At 29.9% G+C, this 21,414-nt stretch overlaps 3 protein-coding genes and 2 long non-coding RNA genes across 6 annotated transcripts; 4 read left to right on the top strand and 1 right to left on the bottom strand.

Moving 5' to 3' along the window:
• Positions 1 to 868: 868 nt before the first annotated feature.
• Positions 869 to 2,835, top strand: LOC127736549 (uncharacterized). Its single transcript, XR_007999013.1, has 4 exons — positions 869 to 883; positions 1,128 to 1,253; positions 1,684 to 1,779; positions 2,786 to 2,835. It is a non-coding gene; the product is annotated as an uncharacterized LOC127736549 (long non-coding RNA).
• Positions 2,836 to 2,976: 141 nt separating this feature from the next.
• On the top strand, positions 2,977 to 5,266 carry LOC127736548 (uncharacterized). Its single transcript, XR_007999012.1, has 3 exons — positions 2,977 to 3,053; positions 3,601 to 3,874; positions 5,141 to 5,266. It is a non-coding gene; the product is annotated as an uncharacterized LOC127736548 (long non-coding RNA).
• A 1,121-nt stretch (positions 5,267 to 6,387) lies between these two features.
• LOC127736531 (uncharacterized) lies at positions 6,388 to 11,612 on the top strand. The gene is made up of 9 exons (XM_052247092.1): positions 6,388 to 6,465; positions 6,887 to 7,000; positions 7,473 to 7,565; positions 8,148 to 8,292; positions 8,816 to 8,955; positions 9,998 to 10,084; positions 10,591 to 10,691; positions 10,801 to 10,975; positions 11,600 to 11,612. Exons 2-9 carry the CDS (start codon positions 6,927 to 6,929, stop codon positions 11,610 to 11,612), a joined length of 828 nt encoding a protein of 275 aa, XP_052103052.1. The 5' UTR covers positions 6,388 to 6,465; positions 6,887 to 6,926.
• Positions 11,613 to 12,981: 1,369 nt separating this feature from the next.
• On the top strand, positions 12,982 to 15,545 carry LOC127736546 (uncharacterized). Its single transcript, XM_052247113.1, has 4 exons — positions 12,982 to 13,040; positions 13,556 to 13,657; positions 13,865 to 14,091; positions 14,538 to 15,545. The coding sequence occupies exons 1-4, from the start codon at positions 12,988 to 12,990 to the stop codon at positions 15,197 to 15,199; spliced, it is 1,044 nt and encodes a 347-aa protein (XP_052103073.1). The 5' UTR covers positions 12,982 to 12,987; the 3' UTR covers positions 15,200 to 15,545.
• On the bottom strand, positions 13,034 to 21,170 carry LOC127736547 (uncharacterized). 2 transcript variants are annotated; one of them, XR_007999011.1, is made up of 9 exons: positions 20,840 to 21,168; positions 19,879 to 19,906; positions 19,174 to 19,220; positions 18,882 to 18,909; positions 18,149 to 18,208; positions 17,458 to 17,727; positions 16,781 to 16,916; positions 15,539 to 15,647; positions 13,034 to 13,713 (listed from the first exon to the last, which is right to left on the bottom strand). XR_007999011.1 is itself a non-coding variant. In XM_052247114.1 (6 exons), exons 3-6 carry the CDS (start codon positions 17,693 to 17,695, stop codon positions 13,645 to 13,647), a joined length of 552 nt encoding a protein of 183 aa, XP_052103074.1. In that variant the 5' UTR covers positions 17,696 to 17,727; positions 20,840 to 20,876; positions 21,154 to 21,170; the 3' UTR covers positions 13,034 to 13,644. The 2 variants fall into 2 exon arrangements, 1 of the variants encoding a protein (XP_052103074.1); XM_052247114.1 differs by lacking the exons at positions 18,149 to 18,208; positions 18,882 to 18,909; positions 19,174 to 19,220; positions 19,879 to 19,906 and having other exon boundaries at positions 20,840 to 20,876; positions 21,154 to 21,170.
• Positions 21,171 to 21,414: the final 244 nt, after the last annotated feature.

Raw genomic sequence — 21,414 nt, 5'->3', positions numbered from 1 at the left:
CACCTTACACAGATATTGACTAAGGTAACCTCTGGTCACCTTACAAAGATATTGCATATGGTTACCTCTGGTCACCCACACAGATATTGGCTATGGTTACCTCTGGTCATCCTACACAGATATTGAAAATGGTTACTTTTGGTCACCCTACAATAAATTGGCTTATGTTAACTATGGTGACAGTTCATAAGATGAATATCGTTGGTCAATTTAAAAGATATTGAATGTGGTTAACTCAGGTCATTCTACACAGATATTAAATATGTTTACCTCTGGCCCCCCTACACAGATTTCGAATTGGGTAACCCTTTCATATTATTGAATGAGATTACCTCCGGTCATCGTATACATATATTTACTTAAATTACCTCTGGTCACCCTTTACAGATTTGGAATGTGGTTACCTTTGGTCACCATACACAGGTATTAACTTTAGGTTCTGGTCACAATTCATAATTAATGAATCTTTATTGGCATCGATTATCTCGTTTCACACTATCCAGATGTTAAATTTGGTTAACACTTCCCGCAACATTTATATTGAATATGAATATTGCTCATCATAAACAGATAATGATTATGGATATCTCTGGATACCCATCCTATAATTTATTTACTTTTGGTAATCTGACGCAAATAATGTCTTAGGCAACCTCTTATTACCCTGAACTGCAATTCATTTTGGTTAAATCTGTTCATCCTATATATAATTATATGACTTTTAAGGGGTCTCATGGTTTCTCCGGTTATATACAATTAATAAAAAAAAGATTTTGTTGACATTTTAAAAATAAATATGATATATTTCACATTCTCATTACAGGGTTTTTTGTTCGTGAATTAAATAGAGGAAATATGACAGGTGTGACAGGCGATTTTGAAGGTAATGGTTACAGTTTCAAACATAATTATTTCATTAATCATAGTAGAGGTCATATTAAGACCAATATTTAATTCCTAAAATCAGAATTCGAAACGTAGGGTTGATAGTACAAATCAAATACTTCAAAAACTAGAAAAACTGCACAAATTCCAAAATTATAGTTAAGGAATGTCAAATTATGATACATTATCGCGGTGTATATTTGAAACATCGTTATTTATTCCGCCATTTCCATATCTTACAGGTTTGGAAAACTTTAATTTGGAAGACCTCCATGAATTGCGACATGAAGAAAAGGAAGAAGTTAAAAAACAGATTGAAGCCATATATATTGAGGCAACCTCTTTGGAGAAAAAAGCCAGAGAATTGGGTATGAATTGTGTTTTCTCATTTATGCCCAAACCGCCACAAATGTCGTGATATTTTTCATACAGTATTGTATAGATTACGCTGTTTAGATCATACAATTGAGAAATAATTCATTTAGGCTTGAATTTATACTGATTTTACCACGGATTGACCTTTTATGCTAAATATTTTACAACGACCGATGGCATGGATAATATGCTCTTCATTTTTTAAAACTTTATTCAGCTACGATCAATTATCCTTGGCCAATTTGTAATGGCTCAGCGACTGCGTATATATTTTTTTTAAAAGTGTTTCAAAGTTAGTATCTTATTCCAACAAATCGAAAATTGTTACTGTTTTTGTTTTTTTGTGTACATATGCAAATTGAAAAAATATGATTTATTCTAGGAAATTACACGCACAAATATAATATTCCCCTACCATTTTAGCATGTGATACAAATTCAAAACAGTATATTCTTCGCCACGCACAAACCTTAACAGAAAAAGCAAATGAGATGAAAGAAAAGATATGCTTAGCATCAGGTGATTTATTTCTTTATCTGTATTATATTATAGATATACATTTATAACACGGTAGTGTTATTTTTATGTTAATACTGTAGACTTTTGTAGTTGAATATATCTGTTGGCACGCAAATTGGAAACTGAAAAACAGAAAATTCAAAAGGCACTTAATCAAATCCACTTGTCATAACCAAATTGACAAAGCCACGACAATAAACACAAAATCGGGAACAAGACAAACATCATTCCACGGAATTGGTTTGCGGTTTATTCCTTACTTTATCATTTGTTTATTATCTCAAAACTAGTGTACATAACACACTTTGGCAGTTCACTTAATACTGATCAGTGTTTTATTTCAATTTTCTTATAATGCCCTTTATTAGTAAAAAGAAAGGATTCATATCAAATTTTTACCTCCCCACACACACATACCAGCACACACACATACACACCAACACACCAACACACATACACACCTACACACACATTTTCTAAAACAAAATGTCAATACCAATTACATGCATCTAGTTGCTGCCATCATTCAAATTTTAGAATGTTTTTGGTTCTGTATCTTCATTTTATTTGTTTAATTCAAAACAAAATAATTTACACAAAACCAGTCAACCACCAGCATATTATCATTGCTTTCAATAATCATGAATAACAAAGTCAAATATTGTTTTTGAATAAATTTATGAATAGCCAAAAATGTCAGACTTTTGTGATACAAATATTTCAGAGCAGAAGGTCTGAAAAAGTTAATTTATAATTCTAAAGAGGTGAATGTCAACAACCTCACAAAGAAATGAAAGAATCATAATTCATATTTTATTGTAAAATTCAGAGTTTACCCAGAATCATATCACTCTTAACAAATCTGTCAAATGATCCCTAAATAAACAAGTAATATTTTCAATGATACGTTTTTATTACAATTGAATACACATAAGTATGTATAAACAATGTCATTTAGCTGTAAATTTGAAGTGAAGAAATTTTAACCTTATATTCTAATATTAAGGGAAATCATTCCAAACACCTGATGAACTACAAATTGCTATAAAGCAATCCATATAGCTTCAAACGAGGAACAAACATTAATAGTTGAGAGACTTAAGAGGAACTGTTCATCCCATGGCTTAGAATACAGAGGTCAAACACCAGGGAATGGGAATTGTTTTTTTGAAGCAATCACATGCCACCTAGATAGAATTGGCGCAGACGTTATTGCTCCCGAACAATTAAGAACAAATGTTGTAAACTACATATCAACACATCCTAGTTTTGAGGTAAACTAATTTACTTGTTAAATACATTCACTAATTATCAAACTCCTCCATGGACAGAAACATAAAGAATTAGTTGGACATGTTTTCAGGGGACAAATCAAAACCGTTGGCAACGTTAGTGGCGCATCAGCACAACTTAAATATATGATTTAAATCAGTTAAGAAGCTATTAACACACAAATACCATCAAAAATACTTCCGACAGAATATTAATTTGGAATTGACGTAACTGCCCGTAATACCTGTGATTAATGCAATTTAATATTTAAAGATTTACAAACTGATAAAAGAATAAGCATCAGTTAAGACTTTCATATCAACCAGAATGCTTTTTTCTGCAGATGTTTAAATAAATCATTTAGTTAATATAGTACAATGCTAAATAATAGGTATTGACAAACAACAATAAAATAAATAAAAAATGTATGTTATGATCATGATGATTTTTGATAAAATGTAGTTATAAAAGTATTTGTTTTGTATTAATCAATTTCAATGTACAGTAGTTAATAAAGACTTATGTAAGTAGCTTTCTTTCAATCAATAGGGCAGTCAAGGCATTGTGTTATTAGAAAACTTCGTTGAAGACAATTTTCCGGACTACTGTGACAGGATGTTACAGAATGGAGAGTACGCAGACCATGTTGTGGTCATTGGAATGTCCAGAATGCTACAGAGAGACATAGTTATTGTCACCAGTGCTCCCAGTACCAATAATGAGGATAGTGTCCTTTGGGTAACTGGTTGTGATGGTTTTTCCGGTAATCCTATTCTTCTTGGGCACATTTTCGAAAACCACTACCAGTCACTCCAGCCAAAAGGTAACTGATAATAGAAATTATATAATTTATGATTATCTCTCATAAAGAGATACCTTTACAGTTATAGTTTAAAGTAACGCATATGTAAATCTATGTTAAAAAAATAATGTCTACGGTTGATAGTTGGGAAATATCTTATAACACGAGATATAGTTGTGGAATCTGTTAATCTAATGATTCCAATAAAATTTGATAATTTGTTTAGATTATTTACAAAAAGTCATGCTCTTCTTGTCTGACTTCATCGGGCATGATCACCTATTCCAATGACGTCATTATATAAAATTCAGAGGAAAGCAAAATATTTGTCGTCATTATTATATTTCGACTAAGGAAGGACTTCGATCAAATGACCCACGTTTGGTAAAATGTTGATCAATATTGTGCTCAGAAAGGGATAAATACCATAGAATCAGTAAAATGTCCATATTTATATATTTGATATTTTATCAAATTGTTTTTGGCAAAACGAAATGAAATAAGTTTACTTTAACTTTGTTCTTCATTAGGCATTTTCACATTTTCGATAGGAGCGACCCTAATGAGTCTTACGTAGACGGAACACATTTTTAAGCCTTATATCTTTGAATTAGGTAGATCATCACTATATATCTGTATATCGCCATCTTGAATTGTAAAATAGCAGCACACAAGCGACAAAGTTCTTTATTTAAAACTGCAAATTTTGAGACATAAATGCTATTCATTTTTAAAACTCTTGTTTGATAAATGTAAATAAGTGCATTATATCATTGAAAAAATAAGTGTTATTGTAAAAACCGGCTATCAGTCTTTGTTTGATTCAATTTGTCAACTGAGCTAATTAACGGAAGATAACTTATTTGGTGAATTTTCTTTAAAGGAATGATAATGAAATTTCCATTTTTCGCAAGAAAACGAGATTTATTTTCACCCTTTTTCTTTTGATTTTCTACTAAATTGTGGCTATGTATAAGAAAATTATGTCTGAGAAAAAAATTCAGTAATGATCTACCTTAAATCGTTTTACGTTTTTTCACTGTAGACTGTTTTTGAAAAAGAAAAATATTAAAGGAAGTATTGTAAATGTGATATTTATATAAGTTTACTTTACATAATTTGATTGCATAATTACTGCATTGATATCAATCAGCATTAGAGGCAAAGTTTTTCTAATTGGCAAATACATTCAGATGCAAAAAAGCTTTATTTTAACAGATAAACTAGTATTAATTATAAATTATTACGTTTTTTTGTTAATTGTAACGTTTATACAACAAATTTTAGGTGACAGTGGCAAACTTGATCACCACACGAATGATAAGCATGCAACAAATGATGATAACCTTTTTATTCCTGTTGATGTGTGCAACGAAGAACTCAGCAACTATAACATGACACATGATGTTGAAGGAACAATATTGTTCCTTCGGAAATGTTCACTAGCCATACTTATCATCAGTGATTTTAAAATGATTTGAATAACTTATAATTAGCGGGAATTTCTCGCTACATTGAAGACCTGTTGGTGACCTTCTGCTGTTGTATTTTTCTACGGTCGGGTTGTTGTCTCTTTGACACATTCCCCATTTTTATTCTCAATTTTATTATAAAAAGTAAAAGTCATTTTATCATCCACTTTTATACATAACCTACCATTAGTATACATAGACGTCAATATTCTATAAAAAATAATTAGTTGTATTATAAAGTTGCAGTTTATAAATACTACCAATGAGCATGACTTTATCGAAGGCTTTTCGAAAGTCAACAATGCATTTAAAACACATTTTATTTCCATTTCTCCGTACTTCCAACGACAAAATTATTATACTTAAATTTGACTTTACATGCGAAATTTAAAGTGGTTTATCTAACGTCATTTTGTCGCAATAGTTGTATCATGTGTCCTCCTTTTTTATTATTAACTGTAACGTCTATGTTATACTGCAAATGCGTTTTATTATTGTATTAATACTGTGTCGCGAAGTATACTTATGTTTATAAATGTATTTTTTGTAACTCGTTAATTGTTTTGTCAGAGTTAAGCCATTTTCCATTATTTGCTTTTATAGTGCGTCTTTTCTTTTAATGTTTTACTGCTGTTTTACGTGTAATGTGAAGGTTTGCGCCTGTTGAAACGTTCAAATATATTATATGCAACTATTTTTTTGTGTTATTAAAATTTGCTGTTACAAAATATTAGAAATTATTATAAATTAAGGAATGTATCTCCCTCATGCAAAGCTCTGATTTCTTTCACGGATTTGGCTATACTTTTTGGAACTTTTGGATTATAGCTCTTCATCTTTTATATAAGCTTTGGATTTCAAATAATTTGGCAACGAGCATCACTGAAGAGACATGTATTGTCGAAATGCGCATCTGGTGCAAGAAAATTGGTACCGTTAATTTTATTGTGCAGAGGTCGTTTGTTGGTATTTTTCATCGATGTCATCATTTGTTTTTAAATTTATAACAAGTAAACTAGTGTTACTACATAGCAATACATATGCTTTTCTTACCCTAGATATGCCATTCGTAGAGTTTGTGAGATCCACCTTCATCAAAAAACGGAAAAATGGTACTGATTGCATTGTTAGACGTTTAAGGTATGGGAAATTTTATTTTAATCGAAAATATATAGTTTTGAAATCAACTAATTTCTATATGCTACCTTCTTCCTATGACCTAATGGTTTCAATAGAATTAAAAGAAAATAAATATCTATCACAGCAAAACATATACCTTCAGATTATTGAAAAATAACTCTGTTTGTTATTCAGAATAATTTTACTGAACTTCAAATAGTCTTACAAAATATAAAAATCACTGTATTAACAAAGGGATCATTTTTAAGAACTCTATTTTTTGGGGGACAATTTAAGTCTATTATACTATGGTGTAACTCTTTCCAATGTTTCTGAATATATGGATGAATTTTTGGTCACACTATTACACTGAAACATATTGTTGTGTTTTATCAGCTAGCATTTGTGACTTTGGCTTCAGTTTTTGCTTATCATTCAACAGAAATGAAGTGGACAACGAAGACGTCATAACCAAGCATTTAATGGATATAACAATCACAGGGAATTTTATTCACAGGAAAGCAAATAAAACCACATTGCAATACAGGTGTGAAAGGTAACTTTAATCATCTAAGTCGATAATCTATAAAGGAATTTTATCTTGAAATAAATCCACTCTTGTTTTTCTCCAAATAAACAATAAATAGAAAAAGAGAACAACTTTAGTAACAATCGTAAACATTCTTAAAGAATCTATTTACATATCTTGCATATCAAATTTGCAAGACAATGCTGAGTTAAAAGATACATTTGTGACAGAAAATAATATTGGTATAGTTTTGAAAGAGATGAGTTGTATAATCTTGACTTCTGGTTGTATGTTATTCTCTTGCTTTTTTTTCAATAATATACGTTTTGTGTTATAGTTTATACAGTAATTATAGTATGGCCTTTAATAACAGATAGTTCCGAAAGCTTTTAAACGTATTGAACTATGAATTTTCTGAAATATTGCACAACATTTTTCTCTTTGGTTATCTATAAAGTTAAGATGCATATTTGTTTAAATTTTATCATGTTTATTTTAGATGTAATAAACCAAGAGGAAAAAAAACAGGTCCTTTGAATACCAGGGCAAATAATTGTCAGGCATATGTGTCATTCCAGTATGTTATGTTAATGTAATATTCATTTATCTCTTTTACTTTTCTTTTATGATGCAAAACTATAAATTAATTTATAACTTTTAAGCGTTTGAACATCATTATTTATTGATCCTAACATCCTTGTTGTAGTTAAGCAACCTTTTGTCCGTGTCTTGAGAGTGGGAATTAAATGCATTTATCATATTACTAAACCAAACACTTTTAAACAGGTATTCACCGGGCATACACCATTCATGAGTTGCTGGCTAGTTTACCTGACATTTCATGTGATGAGCGGGTCAATACACCCTGTCATGGTTGAAATTATTATATAGAGAATCCCTGTATCAAATTATATAGAATTTGGTATATATCATTTTGATGATAAGTTATCAATTTACAAGGAGAACACAACAACCATAGCAGTTATTCGAAGTAGCCTTACACATATTTTTAGAAAAAATAATCCTTTTCTTCAAGTCCGATAGATCTTAAATATTGCTTACAAGCTGTTGTAATAAATATAATAATGATACGTTTGGCAAAACAGTACTTACCAGTGACGTTGTACATGTAAAAAAAAATCATTAAAGGGCATGTTAATATCTTCTTACACAGATTTTTGACCCATTTGAGTAAAAAAGCAGTAATAATTCGGCAACAACTAAAACACAATGGACACAGTTTACAGATAAAAGAGGAAAAACACCAATCACGCCCAGATCACAGCTTACTGCTTTATATAGATGCTTTACTTGATCAGGTATTCATGTCGTCGGTATTATATATAATTTATTGCTCATAACGAATTGACTTATTTTTCAATTATAAGTTGCTGGCACTCTTATAAACACAATGATAATAAAAATTGTGTATGCTGACATTATTGGAGTTTAATATTTTCTCAACCATTCTGTTCTTTTCGATGTCTGTGTTTGTCTTCCGGCGCATTTTTTCATAATTTGCCAAGATTATAATGAATGAATAGGTTGAAATAAATCAAAAATAAAATGATTAGGATAAAATTGGCTTGCCAGAGAGTCATTTAATGCATTTACATAAATATCGGACGCTTGTATGAAATATTTTAATGAAAAAACCAGTTTAAAGCTGAATAGCATTGATGATAAAATATTCTAGAAGACATATATTTTTACAATGACATATATTGATACAACGACATATTTTGTGTTGATTTGAAAAAATCCTTAAGCTCAAAAAGATTTTAACTAAATTTGAAATTAATTGTAATTGACACGAATTTAATTTTATTTCATTAACAATAGGGGAAAAAACCCATGGAAATATTGTGCAAAGCATGGAAATGGGCTAGAGATCAAGGGCATTTTGATGTGCACGATAGAAGATACTATCTGACACCAGTTGACATTAAGAATATATGTCAACGTTACAAAATGGATAAAAGGTATCAAAACATAATCAAAAGATTTACTTAAAATATGTACTTACTACTTTGTTCTTCTAAAAAATCCAAAGAAACAGGCTCATTGTTGCTGGCCGTTATGGTGACCTATAGTTGTTAATGTTTGTGTCATTTTTGGTCTTTTGTGGATAGTTGTCTCATTGGTAATCATACCATATCTTCTTTTTTATATTTGTCTCTACGTATCCAGTCATCGAACCACATCTTCTTTTTTATATTTGTCTCTACGTATCCAGTCATCGAAAAATAACACATTATCCGGACTTCAGTTACCTCTGATAACTTGAACCAAATCTTAATATTGACAAAGACTTTGCTACCTCTGATAACACTTAACATATACAGACTTTGGTAACCTCTGGTTAATGAACACATATATGGACCTGGGTCGCCACTTGTACCCTTAAATGTTTGTAGAATTTGATAATCACTTTTCACCATTTTGTTAACTTTGGTCACCTGAAACATATATATAATGATACACAGGTATTGACTAGGGCTACCTTAATCATACTTGTGTTTCCTATGTCTATTTTAGATATGTATATAATCTATATCCCTTTTGAAACCGTACACATATATTGACTTTGGTTACCACTGTTCACCGCAACTTTGGTCACATCTGGACAATTTAAAAAAAAATGATAGCTTTACACAAAGTATATCCTTGGTTCCGTCTTGTTACATCTACATACTTTAGTAAAGTGAAATTTAAAGAGCATTTGGTATTTAGTACCTTACACTGGAAATGACGTTGGTTACCTCCATCACATTTATAGATACAGCCTTTGGTTTGTGGTTCTTTAAACTGATGCACTGTTTGCAAACCCAATGGTTCGTCTGTTAAAATCATTACTTTATTCACCATTTTAATCTTTTTACCAATCTGATTGTAAACATGCACTTTACACAGTAAAAATTAACTTTGGTGTTTTCTGGTCAAATTATACAGATGTACTGTTGACATTGATTTTGTATATGTCAGTACTGGTATTGATCTATGATATTTCCTCATTTGTTTTAGAATTCACCAGAATGATGCTGTAGCTGTACACGAGCTATGCACACAAATACTGAAGGAAGAGATAATTTTCTACCAAGAATTGAAAGAGTAATTATTCTTATATAATAATGTACTTTTGTAAATTTTAATAACTGATATAAGCATAATGCTGATAAAGAGTAATTCTGAAATTACTGATTGATACCCTGTTTTGTTCTTCAGACATGACTGGATTGCCTTATGTTCAAATAGTTTTTATAGTACTCGTCTGTCCAATTTCGTATATGATTTTGTCTGTAAAATGTTTCAATGAGAGCTGTACAGATGAGTTTTCTGTAGACTGAACGTATATCTGACTTCTCATAATAGATGATTTGTATTTTTGGTTTTTATCCTTTTGAGTGTTTTTAGTGCTACACTTGTTCACAAGTCATATATTTTGTCAATATATTTTACATTTTTGTCTTTTTCAGTTTTAATAGAGGTTATTTAATATGAGTACAATGTAGCTAGTTTGTCGTCTTCTTTTCCATTAAATGGACATGATTTCAACATAAAATATATAATTCATACTCATACTTTTGGTCATTAAATATGTAACATTTACATTGTAGGGGAGTACAGCCATTAGTAATTATTTACCAGAATGAAGCACAAAGAAAAAGAATGGTGAAACTAGCAGAAAATGTGGTGTTTTTAGATGCTACATATAAAGGTATATACTTGTATATAATCATGGAAATTTCAATTTAAAATATTGATACGTTTAAAAGAATTGAACTGTGTGACAATAAACTTACAACATGTTTTTTGTTTGTTTTAAGGATTAACTGCCTATGGTTATTCATTCTATGCTCTTGTTGCAAGAGATGAACAGCAAGGCCGAGGGACTCCTCTTTCGTACTGTATCTCGTCAGATGATACTGGTGAAGTTGTCAAAATATTTCTGAGATCTCTGAAGACTACGGCTGAAAATCATGGATTTGATTTCCGTCCAAGGTTTGTGGGTATCAAAGTTGACAATATTTCGAATTCAATATCATTGCTTATTAACATTTTTCATTTTCGTCTTATTATTTGTTTACAATTAGTAACATTATTCGGAGTCAACATCAAATCTGATATGGATATAAAAGATAAATAAATACCATTCAATTATATGTTTTAATTAATTTGGCTGTAAAAATTACAGGTTAAACTATGACATTATTCACATATTCGTGCAGTGATAGTTATTTGAAATGACAAATAGACAATGCTATGAAAGATTCATCTAAAGAAACATTTTTTCATGCATATCAAAATTAATACAATTAAGGTCCACAATAATTTCAGTTGAATTTTGGCAAAGAATATTAGATAAATAATTTTTGCATAATAATATTTTTCTAATGGACTAATGAAACTTACAAAAACATCAATTTCCTTAAAATCTTTTGAGTGTGATCTATAGCAAGGCTTTAAAACCAAAGCATTTAAGATTAAAGCATAGTCAGGTTTATACATAACATAATAATTAAAGCTTTTTTAGGCTTGTTTCCAAACTTTTTAATCACAAATTAAAAATCTAATTGATATAAAAAAAAAAAGAATTTACATAATTATTTACAAATTAACAAATAGTATTATAGAATAAAACCAATATGAGATAAAGATATAGATTGTTGATACTGCAGTGTTACATTTTGTTTACTAGATCTTTTATGGTAGACAGAGATACCAAAGAAATCAGCGCAATTAATGAAGTATTCCCAAACAGCTCTGTTTTACTTTGCTGGTTTCATGTTTTACAGGTATTATATTATTCAATATATGTATCATACATTTTACCTTATTCTTTATGGGAAAAAAATCAGTTATTAAATGAGAGTTATTCTGTGAAGTTTCACTCTTTTGGATCAATAAGTATTAATTGCATTGGATTTAACATTTTATATCTTTTTTTTGTGTTTATAAGCTTGAGGTCAGTTTTGAATTAATAAATAGACTCTTTCGCATTAATACTTTCATAGATCAAATATTATCTTGTTGAAAAATAATTAGTCATGATATATTCAAGACAATGTTTAATTATTATTATCAAGAATCTTTAAGACATGAACTAAATATAAATGATTTGATTTACAGGCTGTGTACAGATTTTTGAATAAAAAAGAATCTGGTGTATCAGGACCCATGCACGCACATACCAGAAAAAAAGTTATTGACTATATTAGAACTATGAAAATATGTACCAAGGTAATCAAACGTGATAGTTAAGACAAATAAAATATAATGAACCTATGATACCACAGTGAAATATAATAATTTTTAAATTGGTCAATAATTTTGAGTTGGTCCTGACAAATTCAAATAATGTATTCGAATATTTAATATGTACTAGGTGAATGTTAATTTACATAGTATAACTTGACCTGCTTCTGATAATAACAGTTTTATATGCAGAGGATGTGAAACATTGTTAAAAAATTAATCACGAGTGTGTTGCCTCACAATGAAACACGATTGGTTATTGATATGTTTATATTATAAGAAAAATCCCTGTAGAAATGAAACCTCAGTGGGATCTTTTTCTCCTTTTCCAACATTGTAATTGTTTTAATATCAAAATCATATCAACAAGATTTTTCAAATAGAGTCAATTAAAACGCAATAATAATAATAATAAAAAATACAATCAATGAATTTTGGTTGATAAAAGACCACTGAAACATATAGAAATGAATCTCTATTGAATTAAAGCAGTAAAATAATTTAGAAAGTACAAATAGTTGCTTAATGCGATTTAAAGATCTTACCTATAAATATACAATGCTTATGAGTACACGCGTGTTTAATCTATAAAATCTGATTTTATACTCAAAAGAAATGTGTCAATATAATTTTTCATCAGAAAGAAGACTTTTCTCAAAAAGTTAAAATGTTGCAAGAGAAGATGCCTTCCAAACAAATAGCAGACTACTTGTTAGACAACTGGTGTACTGACAAGTGGGGATGTCGATGGGCCAACTATGGAAGACATTTTTTTTCATGAAGATCAAGATACAAATAACTTAGTTGAAAGGTTATTAATACATTTTATTACTATACACCTTATATTTTACAAGATCGAAATTTTAAGCATCATCTAATTATCATCTGTTTGATAATAGTAACTAAGTATATTTTATTTTGGGGATAAATTTTCTGAACTGTCTCTGTTTTTATGACCTGATTTATAAAAAGTATTACACTTTGTCTAAATCCTACTTCTTCATGGGTAACCAAAGACATAGCATGATATAAACTTTACAATTTTTAACTATATGGAGAGGATTTTTGCCGTTCTTTCATGATAGGGTTATGCAAATTTAATACAAATATCATAATTGTCAATGCAAGTCGATAATTACATAAAAGCAGACAAAATGAAAAAATGTAGTCTAGCAAAACCTGATGTGTATGAGGATATTAAAACAAAAAAATATAATGCTACTTATAACATTCAAATGTTAACACATTAATATTTTATGTACTTTCTATTTGTACATTCAAATATAAATCATAAATTCAAAGTCCTTAACATTTTGTCATTTTCAGGTTTTTCCTGGGCATGAAATACCATTTCCTTGGTGGGTATGCCAATAGCAGAGTAGAGGACTTACTACTCCTTCTCCATGGAAATGTAACTATGTTTTATGAGTAAGTAAGTTTAAATTTGTCACAATCCTGTTCTTCTTATCGTTCACTTGAATCGTCTGAAATTAGAAAGATCATTTTAATTTAAGATGCAAATACATTGAATATTAAATACTGTGAATTCAATTTTTTAAGAAATAATTTATTATTAGATCTTTGAATTATGTTTTCATAACCAAAAATAAATTAAAAAAAACATCGTAATTTTAGCTATCTGGATGAACTCGCAAAGATTGGTCGCCTGAAAAATATGGGAGGACAAAGGGGAGACAAAAGTAAATTGACAGCAGAGAATATTCTCAAGGCAGGACTCGACCAAACTGTGCAATGGACTTCATCCACAGAATGCACTGTTCCATCACAGACAGCATTTGGGACGATTTATAATGTGGACATTGTCAATGAAGTGTGCAATTGTCCAGCAGCAACAACAAGAGGTATTTTTTTAGCATCTTAAGTCAGTCCAACAATGTTTAAAAGTACACCATCAAGTATGAATTGTTGAAATCAAGATTATTAATTTCGGGTTCCGTATATGGTTCCCGGAAATGCTTATCCTTCTAAAGCACCTAATTTCACTTCAGGTATTCAGTGGAATTCGTGTTGTTTATTATTGTTTTTTACTGTTGTTGTAAATGTCTTATGGTTTTATGAGTCTCCTCGGTTTTGATTGTTTTTGTCTTCCAACAAGGCATTATCAACCGTCATCAGGTTATACAAGTGCAAATAATCATTTTCCTCATCAAATTTTCTAAAACAATGCGATCCAATTTAAGTAAATCTTTACTCAACGTTCATTAGTGGTTTTGTTTAAAGTTTGTACAATTGAAAGTGAACCATAAAGGTAAAAGTTATTTATGTTCCATTCTCTACTATTTTTCAGGAATGTGTAAGCATGTTCATTTAGCTGAATTGATTGCTTCTAAAAGGAACATCGACCTTACTGTAGAGCGCAGATCAGAAGCAATGGATGTATTTAATGCAGAACAATATTTTTATGACAGAGATAACAACCAGGTAGAGGTTTTGTCAAGATTGGGAAATGTATCAGTTGTTAATTTGACCTCTTTCAAATGTACATGTTTTGCCAATAGCCATGGTAAACATTGTGTTTGTGTGATGGTAGCAAAACTGGTAGTTCCATCACCTGACATAGAGTCTACCTCAATTGATGAAACAAAACAACAATTAATTGAAGACAAAGAAACAACCGACCAGGCTATTAAAAGAAAAATTGAGGAAATCAATTTATATGTAAACAATAAAAATTTCCAGACAATTGACGTGAAAAAAAAGAAAGCTATTTGTCAAGCACTCACAACGGCATTACATATTTGTAAGACAACCAACTTTTCCAAAACAACAAGAAAGCGAAAGCAGCAACCGCTGTTTCCAAGCAGAAAATCCAAAAGTCCAAAAACTGATCATGACTATTCAGTAAGCCGAAAGTGTGGTCTGAAAAAACGGGGGCGTAAAGTTAATGATGATGGCAGTTTCAAATCTACGCACAGAAAGAAAGGATCCATTCGTAAACCATTTCAATGAAAAAAATAATGAAATATTATACTGATTTTGAAAAACTGCCTTTTCTAGATATTCGTTCAAAAATTGTATATGTTACATAGGTGCTTAAATGCTTTAAAAGTAGGACATATACAGTTTGCTCTTGAAATGTTTTGCAAAGATACTGATGTGAACAAATGGATATAATTTAATATAACAAATACCTATTCCTAATGATGATTTTGTCAAGCAGATAACTTGGCTAATTATTACATTGGACTAGGTCTGTTTGTTGTCTCAAGTAGGTTATATTTTTTAAGCAAATGATCAAATATGTTTTAAGTTAAGATAATACGTGTCATGTGTCTAATAAATCATTACCGGCAGCATTGTCTGTATTGTCTTCCCAAAGGCCTCAAAAACTTTCCCATGCATTGCCTTGTTTACATTAGTTTTATTTAGTTCGGCTATAACATGGCCAACAATTTCTCTGCAAATATAAGTTAAGACAGCAATTTTATTATTATAGGACATTTCTTTACCTACACAATTTTATATAATGACACCATCTTAATTATTCTAGTTTTAATAAGAATCACTTAATCTAAGCAAATAAAAGACTTAATTTACAAGAATGCATTTTATTTTATTGACTTAAATATTTTTTTTAAATGTTTTAATATGTTAATACTATAATGCTTAATTTATGTCATTACTAACAAAAATTGTATTCAATAATTTCAAATGTTTCCTAGCTACAACAAAATAGAGCATGTTAAACCGTTGGAAAATAAATGAGAATAGCAATGTTATACATATCAATAATAAAACAAAGGACCAAGTCGAATTGTAAGGCCAAATTAAATAGTAATTTGTACATCAATAATTATAAGTCAATTGTTCTACCTAGCTTTCTGATAAACATGTAGTGTGGATTGTTTCAAGTTTATGACCAGTAAGAAGTAGATTGTATATGATTTTATAGTTAGTATTCTAACGATGCTATTAATTTTAAAATGATTGATTCCATGTCATTTTGCTTTGAAAAGTTTATTATTTAGTACACAGAGAAATGTGAAACCTTGAGTTGTTTTTTACGTTTTGGTCGGGTTGTTGTTTCTTTGACATAATCCCTGTGTCCATAAAGTTATATTAAAACGAAATCTGTTTTTAAACAGCTGGTAGTATGTTTGTGTTTGACTGTATATTAAAATGATAACTACACATTTCCATTCGCTTTTAACACAATTGTTCATTTTCTATATATAGACCTCGAGTGTAAAAAGATAGATTGCATTATAGACTTGATTATGAATTTATGATCTGAATTTTGTCACAAATTTAGTCTAGAATAATTATTGAAACAGATAAGCAATCAATTGAATAGATGAGAACTCAGTTTATAATTGATTGTTGAGAAGATAAATACATAATGATCATGGTATTTGGAAAATGTATGTTTTATATATTTCATGTTAATCTAGATGTTTGCATTTTCTATTGTGTATTTTATTCCATACTCTTAGTATGTAATAAAGATGTCAAGAAGACGATTGCCTTTGTAGCCATTATAAATCCAATGTTCATAAAATCTGAACAATTGAATTCTCCTCAAACACTTACTTAGTTTTTTCAATGTCACCCTTTTTTTGGGCAGATGTCCCTTTCATTTTTTTGCATACAGCCTTTTTGGTTGCTTCTTTGTCAACAAGAGCCTCGGTCAAAGTGTTTAAAGATTGAACTTGATAGTCAACATCACCTGAAAATGAAGTGAAATACAGTTGTGATCTTTTCTTGCAGTTAAGCTGATAAATATATGTAATAAGACATATTAAGCACCGTTATGAAAGTTCTTACAACTTAAAAAAATGTCTTACAGATTGGCAAAGCGACATGTATATGATTCACAGTAGACATATGATTTCAAAAGATACTACTCAAACTCAAGCATGAACAATATGATGGGCACCACATACATTAATAAGCTGGATCTGCTAAGCAATATAGATAACCTGAGACCACCCTAGTTTTTTTATGGGGTTTATGTTGCTCAGTTTTATTTTTTCTATATTGAATTATAATGATTGCATTTTTGACTTTCCATCATTTTTTAAAATTTTTTTGCTCAGCTTTGTCAGTTTGTTCTCCAAATTTCAGTTTGATTGTTCCTTTCGACCCATTCACCATTCCTTACCTTCTAATCAATCAATGCTTAAAAAAACACGAGATCATCAATTTATGTGTTTTAACCAGCATAAACTGTTTTCTTTGAGAATCAAGTGTATTTAATAAAGTCTAACCGTTTGTTAACATGGACCAGGCTGATGTGATCGGTGGCACTATGTTTGTTGGTTTTGGAATCAAATTGACTAGTCTTGAAAGTTCCTTTCGATTTTGTTGAGTAGTATTTGATTTCCCTATTGTCAAGTAATCACCTATCTGGTGAACTGACATTCTGTCTGTTCCCTGGACTCTGGCCGTGATTTCATCTCCCTTCACCATATAAATCATTCTTTTCTCCGTTTTGTTTGTTTTCATTGACTGTAGTCTACTTCTCACAGGTCTAATGTCTTTTTAAATAAATTGGAAAATAATCATGAACCCTTACGATAAGATTAATGAGAAACTTAAAATTGTGTTTTTGTTAGCCTATTAAAAGAAATCAATGACTTGAATTATTTAAGGCACAATGTAAAAATAAATGATACAGGGAGCTTCTAAATGTATAAAATTACCAAGTAAATATCAAACTAGTATATGTATAGGTTGTTACTAAACAGATAAAAGCCATTCCTGAAAATGTGAAGGTACAGTCATCACACAGGACATTTAGCTTTGTTATTCATAAAAAGTAATTGGAAAGACAATAATAAAACAAGTAATGATTCATATCCAAATCCATGAAGTGCTAAATATAATGATTGTTGAGGTGAAATATAGATTGTTGGTGATCATGGTATGCAAATGATCAAAAAAATATAATGTACATACTTGCAATCCTAAACTCCTCAAAAGAAGTAATCTCATTCCAATCCGTCGTCTAACTTGTACCTGTTGAGATAAGAGTATTATTCAGGATAATTGATAAGAAACCAATCAAAACACAATTACTTTAATCATAAAATGTAATCCTAGTTATCTTCGGTAATTAATTCCTGGTGGTTGCATTGATTTTGTGTACAAAATAACTACATAATATCAATGTCTTGATCATTATGATACCATTTTTAGAAACAAAGTGACATTTTTCTACCCCAATATCTCCTAAATAAAAATAGGTTGGGGGTTGAGCCAGTCAACTCCAAAGCCTGCCCTGTGAAGAAGTATATTAAAAACTTCAATTGTTTTCTTTATATAAAGTATAACAAAAACTATTATATGCTTCATATTTAAAAATATATCATTCTAAAATAGGAAAATAATTCATTTTGGTCAATTTCCCTACTTTTTTGTCACCTTTTTCAATGTTCATAAATTTAACTATGGCGCCACATCTTGCCCATTCAATTTTGATGAAATTGGCAATATCTTGTTAAGTTGACCACATGTAACCAATTCAATATTTTTGTAAAGTAATCTCAACAGGAAAATGAAATTACTTTTCAATCAAACCTAAGTAGCATTTTTACAAATATCAATAACAAGTTTTAAGTTCAAAAAGAATGATAGTTTCAGTATCATAAAACTTAATGAACTTATCCATCATGATTAAATGCATACATACCACTCTCATCTACATTTTCTGTTGACTTCTAAAAATAGAAGATAAAAATTATAATGATTGTATTAGGAAATCAATTGATTTATCAAAAATTATCTAATAATGATAAGTATAAATTGTCTACATAATCAATTGTAAAAATCCTCTTGACAAAGTAAGAAATTTTAATTGTTTTCTAAGATTTGTTTTTTAGACGACTCTGAAAGACAATGTACATTTTTTAATGGTTATTAATATATTGAAATTAATATAACAATATAACATATTCTCCCTGAACCAAGAATGTATATCTAACCTGATCTTCATCTTTTTTCTGGATCTTCGGTTGTCTAACATTATCTACTAATGAAAAGAAATAAAACCATGAACCATTCAAATGTAAATGTTGATATTTTTTTGCAATTTATATTAACATTAATTGTTTCATTTTCTGTTATAAAAGACTAAATAAAACAAATTTTATTTGCGTAAGTGTGTCCAGAGGTTACCATATTTCATATCAACATAAGGTGATCAGAGGTGACAAAATCTGAAATCTACAGAAGGTGACCAGAGGTAACCAAATCCCATGTATGAATAAGAAGACCAGATGTAACCAAATCAATTATCTGCATAAGGTGACCAGAGGAAGCCAAATCCGAAATATGCAGAAGATGACCAGATAATTACAATATCTGCATAAACTTAGGTAACCAAAACTTATATTTAAACCAGGTGACCAACAGTAACAAAACCCTATTATATCTTTTAAAAGTGACCAGTAATTACCAGATACCATATCTTGGGAAGATGACCACATGTATCCAAAATTAAGAATTTTGTAAGGAAATTCTAAAAGAATATTGAATTTACTTTTCAATCAAACCTAAGTAGCCGTTTTAACAAAAAATGATAACCAGTTTTGTGTAAGAATAGAATGATAATTTCAGTATTATAAAAACTTCATGTACTTAAGCATCATATATAATGATTATATATCACAAATTAAATGCGTACATACCTCTTTCATCTACATTTTCTAGTGACTTCTGAAAAAAAAGATAACAAATACAATAATCGTATAAGGAAATCAATTGATTTATCAAAAATATCTACAGAGGATAAGTATCAATTATCAACTGAACATGCTCTTGGCAACGTTTGCAAATTAAATCATTCTCTAACGTTTGTTTTATAGATGATCATGGTAGACAAAGTTCATTCTGTTAATTGTAATAAAATACTGCAAATCATCCAAAATGACTTTCTTAAAGGAGCAACCACTTTACTTCAAAAAAAAGGGAGAGGGGTTCTGAGTTCTCGCGCGAAAGTTTATAATTAGTTTTTTTTCGATGGTACCAATTTATATAATATTTAACATGTTTAACACTATAATGTATGGGAAAACGTTTGATTCAGAATATTTGTTCATTCTATAATTGTCTGAATGTCTCAATTTTTTTTAAAATCTAATTGTGGAAAAATCCACCCCCCCCCCCCCCCCCCTTTTTTTAAAGTCAAGTGGTCGTTTATTAACTGTAGAAAAGTTGTTCGAAAATTTGAATTCGGTTCTACGTAATGAACATTTAAATGACATATAGTTTACGAGTGTGAACAAATCTTATGTACATGTAACTAAACAAGGTGTATAGATGTGAACAAATTTAATGTGAAACTAGCGTACATTACATTAAACCAAATGTAAACATGTTTACTGTACACGACGTTTGGTGTGAACACGGCCTTAGTGAATTATTTATTTTGTGATTTTTTTTTATATCTACTTCTACTTAGAGTCTTAGGGTGAATATATCCTTCTAGTCTGTGATTCGAACATTTAAAAAAAACGTGTCATCACAAATGACAAATCATGCAAAATGGATGAAACAATTATTTTGCTTTGAATGACTTAATTAAACTTAATATGCTTAAGTTTGTGTTATTCATTGTATTCAATTGCTCGGTATGTTAATTTTACTTACAGATAATACAGACGGTGACAGGCTCTATGGTGTATTGCTAAATAGAAAGATGAATTGTCTATTTTAAGCTTTCTATTTTTAGACATGTGTTAGAACTACAATATTACTACACACAAGAGCACTATTTATAGGGTGACCAGTGGGCACCGTTCAGCGTAACTATTATCCTTGTGCGATACACATTCAAATTCATTTCTGAATAGTAAAATGAAAGTACTTCAGTTAACTGTGAATGTAGAATTTTTTGCAGTGTTAGAAAGTGGTGAAAATTCTAAAAAGGCTATCATTATCCCTTATGGGCCAGGAAATACTACCGTGCCACCTGTAGGACAGCAAGTCACAGGACATAAAGTGACAATTATTTTTTGAAAGCAACACAGGTAAAGGAAAAAAAATTGTCGTTTGTTGTATGAAGAGATGCAGTAACGCTTTAACCCAGATATGTCATGTAAATTTTGGTCAACGTATGTGGTTCCACGTATGTTATTTGGACTTGAAATAGCAAATATTAGTGCTTAAGATATTCCCCGTTTAGATATCTTCTGTCATAACTTTCTGAAACAAATTCAAGTACC

Source organism: Mytilus californianus, unplaced genomic scaffold (genome assembly GCF_021869535.1).
Source record: "Mytilus californianus isolate M0D057914Y unplaced genomic scaffold, xbMytCali1.0.p SCAF_32, whole genome shotgun sequence".
In the NCBI taxonomy this organism is placed as follows: domain Eukaryota; kingdom Metazoa; phylum Mollusca; class Bivalvia; order Mytilida; family Mytilidae; genus Mytilus; species Mytilus californianus.
Note: the sequence above shows the minus strand (reverse complement) of the source record. Positions and strands in the feature narration are given on the sequence as shown.

Bases quoted from the DNA above. Each gene is read 5' to 3' on its own strand.
- LOC127736531 (XM_052247092.1), top strand. From the start codon at position 6,927: ATGGATATAACAATCACAGGGAATTTTATTCACAGGAAAGCAAATAAA. The intron at 7,566-8,147 runs GTAATATTCATT...CTTCTTACACAG, and splicing joins TTCCAGTATGTTATGTTAAT to ATTTTTGACCCATTTGAGTA. The intron at 10,085-10,590 runs GTAATTATTCTT...TTTACATTGTAG, and splicing joins TTCTACCAAGAATTGAAAGA to GGGAGTACAGCCATTAGTAA.
- LOC127736546 (XM_052247113.1), top strand. From the start codon at position 12,988: ATGGAAGACATTTTTTTTCATGAAGATCAAGATACAAATAACTTAGTT. The intron at 13,041-13,555 runs GTTATTAATACA...TGTCATTTTCAG, and splicing joins ACAAATAACTTAGTTGAAAG to GTTTTTCCTGGGCATGAAAT. The intron at 13,658-13,864 runs GTAAGTAAGTTT...TCGTAATTTTAG, and splicing joins AATGTAACTATGTTTTATGA to CTATCTGGATGAACTCGCAA.
- LOC127736547 (XM_052247114.1), bottom strand. From the start codon at position 17,695: ATGAAAACAAACAAAACGGAGAAAAGAATGATTTATATGGTGAAGGGA. The intron at 16,917-17,457 runs GTTAGACTTTAT...CTTCATTTTCAG, and splicing joins CTGGTCCATGTTAACAAACG to GTGATGTTGACTATCAAGTT. The intron at 15,648-16,780 runs GTAAGTGTTTGA...TTATATTTGCAG, and splicing joins GGTGACATTGAAAAAACTAA to AGAAATTGTTGGCCATGTTA.